General features: G+C 41.3%; 1 protein-coding gene across 1 annotated transcript; it reads right to left on the bottom strand.

The window, feature by feature from the left end:
- Positions 1-367: 367 nt before the first annotated feature.
- Positions 368-6,360, bottom strand: CCDC190 (coiled-coil domain containing 190; the record flags this gene model as incomplete). Its single annotated transcript, XM_082614380.1, is given in 5 exon segments — positions 368-391; positions 393-857; positions 861-963; positions 1,244-1,370; positions 6,165-6,360. Coding segments are annotated over 5 exon segments (915 nt in total).
- Positions 6,361-6,890: the final 530 nt, after the last annotated feature.

The following is a 6,890-nucleotide window of genomic DNA, read 5'->3' on the forward strand; positions in this document are numbered from 1 at the left end:
TTCAACTGAGTTTCTATTCTTACCTTTATATGTGAAACTAAAACAAACAGAAGAGCCATGCCATTTTGCCAGCAGGTGGCACCATAAGAATCTCCTATAAGAAAAGGGTGGCAAATGTAAGCAGGATCCTTAATATTTTACCTTTCAGGAAAACTCTAGACATCAATGTAGAGTCATAATTTTGATGATATTAGCAACATGTGTACATTGCTTAAAATGGTTTCGGAAGATTCATCTCTCCCTTCATTTTTCATGCTAACATTGCTCATTCAGTGAAAGGTTATATTCCCATATCCCATAAAAGGACAAAAAACTAGGTTTTATTTAGTGATTATAGCATATGTTATTGTAAGGATATGTTAGATGGTTAGAGAGGAAGTAACTTAGATGGTCACCCTGTTTTTACACCCCTTTCCTGCTCTGGACTGTGAGGATTCCTTGTGACCAAAGATTTCTCCAATGCTAAGCAATCTCTCAGACTCAGGGGGGACCTGGTGCCAGAGGTAGTGAGTGTTTCTGGCCTTTACATACAATTCTGAATAGGTTGATGTTTTGGGCTCGCCTTTGAAGTTCCCTCCACATTCTATGGGATTCAGGGGAATTTGTTTCCCAGTGGTGTGGTCTGGCCTTTTGTTGGCATCATTTGATCTGGTCTCATCGCCGTGTGCCATTCTGCTACCACCAGCTGGGCTGGAACTTGGGTCTTGGTCTAGGGTGTGAGTGGAGGCGTCTTGATCTTGACATAGAAGAGAGATGTCCTTGTTGGAGTCTTTGCCCTTCAGTGGGTTTATGGAATATTTCTCTTGGGCTTGTGGCTTCTCTTCTATGAAGTGGGAAGTTCTATTATTTTGAGATAGTCACTGCCTTTTGCTTTTCATGGGGTCCTTGGGACCAGTGTGATGGAAATGAGGCATCTGGGACTTGGTTTTGTATATTTCTTGGATCGTATTTGTTGTCAGTGCTCTGGGAAAGGAGGTAAAAAGAAGAAAGATCTCTGAAAACAGATGAAGAGGCTCATATCTAGCATTTTCAAGTTATTAGACCATGACCCCTTTCTGTGTGGTATTAGGTGAGGTAATAAAGTGGGTGAGAAGAGCATGAAGGGTGAGAATGGGTGGTAACAATGTGGAGAAATGGCTCTTTCCTTAAGAAGAGAAAGGCAGCACTTTCTCAGGGAGAGGACGATTTAAAGAGGTCAGTTGGGAAGAAGCCATATCCATGAGTTTAGTAAGCATTTTCTTACCTAAATTTATTAGCTTGTAGAAGAACCCTGTGCTTCTGTCCTCCCTGTGATGAGAACATAAGAACATCTTCTGGTCTCTTCTGACTTCCATTCTCAAAGTAAGAGGAGAACTTTTTCTTGATGATATCTGTTTTGAGTTAATTAATAGGTGTTATGGGTTGAATTGTATCCTCCCCAAATGTCATATGTAGATGTCCTAATCCCCAGTACTTCAGAATGTGACCTTATTTGGAGACAGGGCCTTTACAGAGATAATCAAGTTAAGATGAGGTCATTAGGGTGAGCCCTAGTCCAATATGACTGGTGTCCTTATAATAAAGAGAAATTTGGACACAGAGACTCAGATAGAGGGAAGGTGATGGGAAGAGACACAGGAAGAAGATGGCCATCTAAAAGCCAAAGAGGGTGGCCTGGAACAGATCCTTCTTTCCCAGCCTTTAGAAGGAACCGACTCTTGATTTTGGACTTCAAGCCTCCAGAACTGTGAGAATACACTTCTGTTGCTTAAGCCACCCAGTTTGTGGTGCTTTGTTAGGGTAGCCCTAAAAAAATAATACAGTAACAGAAGAAGGAAAAGAATGTTTGAAACTAGTTCTCTGGGCAGAGAAAGAGTATATGAATACCATTGGATCACATTACACAATAGGTTGATCTGGCATGATGAATGGAAACAGAAAAACCTAAAAGCAGTTCCCCAATGTTTACCTCAAATATGAGAAAGAGGATTTAGAAACACCAAGGTCAGAGGTTTAAACTGACTTGGCCCATGGAGGTTTTGTCTGAATGTTTTATTTGGCAAGCATGGTGTTTTCAAAAGAAAATGACTGGGTGTGAGTGATACACAGAGCTGGTGCCCTATTGTTTCATTCATCTCAATTATGTGACCTCCTACCCACATGAGCCAAGAGTTGCAACTGCCGGCCATGAGTAAGTGGGTCTTTTGCTCTTTGAGTTAACGTTTCAGCATCTTGTAGTCATAGCTGCTGTAGAAGACCCGATTTGTTTTTAAGACATCTCATGAGTTGGTCACTTAGAGTTGAAAGTCTTGCACTAGTTTGCTCTAATGGGAGTGAGTTCCCTAAATCTACATGGGTTGGTAGGCACCAGGCAGAGGACTTATGACCAGATAAAGGGCCTAGAATTTACATTAAACTCCTAATATTCTTTCATCAAATAACTTCTTGGTGAGGTAGTCAAAGCAAGAGATAGTCCTTTTGGGGTCGCTCTTCTTCTGTTGTCTTCTTGAGTGTGTGTGTGTGTGTGTGTGTGTGTGTGTGTGTGTGTGTGTGTGTCCATCTAGTTATCCAATTTAACAAGGATGTTTGAGTGCCTATTTTGTGCCAGGCAGTATATTCTTGACTCTGGCTTTCTTTACCTTGAACATATAATTAATCATAAAGCTCTGACAATTCCCCATTTAAATATCTCGAAATGCTGGTCCACTTAAGATGCAATTTTGTGGGAAGCAGCCACATAGCACAGGGAGATCAGCTCCATGCTTTGTGTCCACTTAGAGGGGTGGGATAGGGAGGGTGGGAGGGAAGGAGACACAAGAGGGAGGAGATATGAGGATGTATGTATATGTATAGCTGATTCACTTTGTTATAAACAGAAACTAACACATCATTGTAAAACAATTATACTCCAATAAAGATGTTAAAAAAAAAGATGTAATTTCACTTTCTAAATATCTTAAGATACTCATTTTTTTTTTTTCACCTGGCCAATGCCCTAGTTTAGGCCTTTAAACCCTGGCCTACGCTCTGGAATTCTCCTATCTGGTCTACCTTAAACATTACAGCTGAGTAATCCTTCTCACACGTAGACATGTAATCTCCTTACTCCCAAACCCTGTAGGGTGAGATTTAAACTCTTTTGTGAGACCTATGAAGCTATACATGATTGGAGACACTGCCTACACTGCTTTGTCTGTAAACATTTCACCTACACCTTCTTGTCACCCCTTACACCTCTGCAGGTTGAACAACCTGTAGCAAATCATTCTCATGCATGCGCTTTTGTACATACTGTTCCTACTGCCAAGAGTGGCCTTGCCACGTGTCCTCGTGACAAACTGCCAACCCCCCTACTCCACCCATCTTCTTTCTCTTCCTCTTCTAAGATTCGGCTCATACACTGCCTCTTTTGGGACATCTCACCTGAGCCCCTTTGATAGACATAGGAAACCTTCCATGCTCTTGTTCTACTTTGAAAACAACTCTAATTTAGCAATTAGTATTTTCTGCGATAATTTTTTGCAAGCATGGCTAACTTCCAATTTAAATGTGAGCATCTCGAGGACACAGACCATGTTTTTTCATATTTGCATTCCTGTGTCTATCTGAGATGCTGTAATGGGTTTTTTTAAAGTCTGGCCCACACAACACCTGTCCCAGAACAATCTGCCTTAGTGTCAGCTCATTTAAAAATGTGGATTTTGAGCCTAATTCCTAAACTACTGATCCAAATCTCTACAGATGAAGACTGGGAATATGCATTTTAAACAATCCACCTGGTGACACAGTGGTTAAGAATCCACCTGCCAATGCAGGGGACATGGGTTCAAGCCCTGGTCCGGGAAGATCCCACATGCCACAGAGCAACTAAGCCCGTGCGCCACAACTACCGAGCCTGTGCTCTAGAACCTGCGAGCCACAACTACTGAAACCTGTGCACCTAGATCCTGTGCTCCACAATGAAGAGTAGCCCCCACTCACTGCAACTAGAGAAAACCCACTCGCAGCAACGAAGACCCAACGCAGCCAAAAGTAAAATAAATAAAATAAATAACTTTATATAAAAAAATCCACCAATAGGCATATACCCTGTAGATGAATCTCAATAACAATTTCATTAAGTGAATCATGGGAATATATTGCCTAGTACAGTGACTGATAAATACTGACCCTTAATTCATATTGTTTCCTTCCTTCTTTCCTAGTTTTACTGTCAAGAAGTCTGAGGCTCAGAGAGGATGTGACTTTCTAAAGGAAATAGAGACAGAGGTCCCTGAATCAAAGTTTGCTGCCTCCTTGTCCAGACTCTTTTTATACCACCTGTCCCTGATGCAAACTCTCTAGTCATCAAGGACAGCCACCTCCCTTGGACCTGGTCTTTTGAACACCCCATAGAGAGTAGGTATCTAGTCTTCAGCATCCTTTTTGAGAACTGAAGCGGGATTCAACCAAATGGCTTCTAAGATTCTTTTCCATTCTGTGAGCTCTCATTCTAGTTTGGTTTAACCATTTATTACAGACAAGGAAGTTCAGTTATTTGCTCAGTTTCTCCTTTTTAAAACCTAAAGCTGGAGGCTAGAAATAATTCTTAGGCCAGACACCTGGACATTAGGGCCTTGTGTCCACCTATTAGCTGTGGAGACCTAAATGATTTTATATTCAATTGTGATACTTGGCTTTCCTCTTGAACATGCTACATCATTTTCAGGGCTCCTGCACCTGCCTTAAGTAAGAAGGGACTGTAGTTTTGAAGAGCTGAGATAGATCCATTCTATGTTGAATATTAACATATGCTTATTTTATTATGGGAAAAATAGAACTAGTTTCTACAAACTGTATAACTATGGCAACTTTCAACAAAACAGTAGAAGAGTTTTAATCCTGTAACAATCTTTTACAGGATTGATTGACTGATAAGAGCAAACACTTATATAGCACTTCTTTTGCATTTAGGTACTGTTTCAAGTTCTCACTGCATCCTCATGACTTTATGAGGCAGGAAACATCATTTACATTTTACTTTGGAGAAAACTGAGGCAGAGACAGGTCCAGTAAGCTGCTCAAGGCCTCACAGCTGGTAAGTGATAGAGTCAGGATTTCAACCCTGGCAATCTGGGTCCAGAGTCTGTATCCTTAGCTACCATGGTTTAATGGACAAAGATGGAATCACTGAGCAGGAAGTTTTATTTCCTTCTCTTTTTACTGAATGGTGTAGACAGCTTTGGAAGGTCTGAGATTCTGGATAGCATTGTGTAACCCTTCCTTCTGTGATAATCAGTAGCTACTAACTAGAAATGAGTGTATGAAGTTAGTAGCATTATTCTTGTTATAACTACTTAACTATATAGTCTATGTTCATTGGATAGTCTTCTAAGTGATGTGCACATTTGGAAAGGATTATTCTTTGGCAACAGAAGGTTTTATGGGAGGGAATTATTACAAAGAATATGAGCTCACAGCTTCTGAGTAAAGAGGGCTCTTTGGGTAAATGACAGAAATATTTGCCCTTTGGCTTAAGAAGACAAAGAAATCACAGTACCAATACACAATAATCGCTTGTGCAAAATTTTCTAATCTAAGCAAAATCTGTAAGCTCTCATGTGAATACAATTTGGAGTACAAGGAGGGTAGTTGACAAATTCACTTTCTGCAGAAGAAAGGAAGGGCCTGACTCTCATATTGGTGAGTGTTGAAAACAGCCACGTGTTCCTTGCTCAGTCCTATCAGAGATCAGCCATCGTTACAAAATTCTCTCTGGTTGCCAATCCCAGGGAAATTTTTTTTTTTACTTCCTTTTCATGAGATGACTTGCACATTAATAGTTACTCAGTGAATGCTTGTTGACCAGGCATAGAAAAGAAATGAAACCAAATCAACCCAGAAATAAGAAAGTAGAATGTTAAGGCTTTAAGTCAGAGAGAGCTCATTTGAAAGACTGGGAGCCTGAGAAGTGTTAGCTCAAGAAGATTTGCTTGTGGGATGCTCCAGGGAGCTGTGTAATTGAGGGAGAGAGGGACATGGATGGGTGGGCAGCCTAAAATCCAAGTTGAGATCAGAAGTTCTCACTTTCTTTGTGTCCAGATCTCTGAAAGGGCCCTTGACATGAGGTAGGGGATGTTACTCTTGCCTTACCCAGCTGATGGCTTGCTGCCCTGCTCTGCATTTCCCCATCCTGGAAGGCTTACCTTGTTGCAACCTCTGAAGTTCTTTTTGGAGCTGTCTCTGCTCCCTGGTCAGCAACTTCACATGGTATAGGCAGATAACCTCTAGTCTGTGCAGTCTTTGGCTGAGTCTGTCTTCAGCCTGCTTGGCATTCTTCCTCTCCAAATCAAAGCGTTTCTGTAGTGGTCCCCTGACCATGTGCCTCTCCGTCCTCTTCATGGCCTAGAGACAATAGAACAAGATTCTCCCAGGCACCATGACGGACCTGATAAAGCAAAATGGGGAACCTGACCCCTGGCTTTTAACTGGAAGATCAGTGTTTGAATCCTATGTTTTTCTGAATCCACAGCTGCCTAGTCAGATGAAGTCACACTATTAGAAAAATTTGCCCTGCTGACTAAAATATTATTCACAATCTAAAGGTTGAGAATTATGTTTTATTTGGCAGGAATTTTTAGGACTTCAAGCCCGGGAGACATCATCTCAAGTAACCCTGAGAAAACTGCTCTGAGGAGGTGAGGTGGGGAGCTAGGATATATAGAAGTTTGCAACAAAGGTCAGGTAGTAGGAACAAAAGATTACTGCTAATAAAAGAAACCTAGATTTCCCAAGTTAAGGAACTTAGTTTTTTTCTATGTATGGGAAGATGCAAGAGTCTGGGCTCACTGAAATCATTCCTTTGATATACACCCCAGCTTATCTGGGGCCAGTATCCTCAGGGCTCACCAGCTCACCACTGGCTGTGTCTG

Source organism: Mesoplodon mirus (assembly GCF_964341445.2).
Source record: "Mesoplodon mirus genome assembly, chromosome: 3".
Taxonomy (NCBI): domain Eukaryota; kingdom Metazoa; phylum Chordata; class Mammalia; order Artiodactyla; family Ziphiidae; genus Mesoplodon; species Mesoplodon mirus.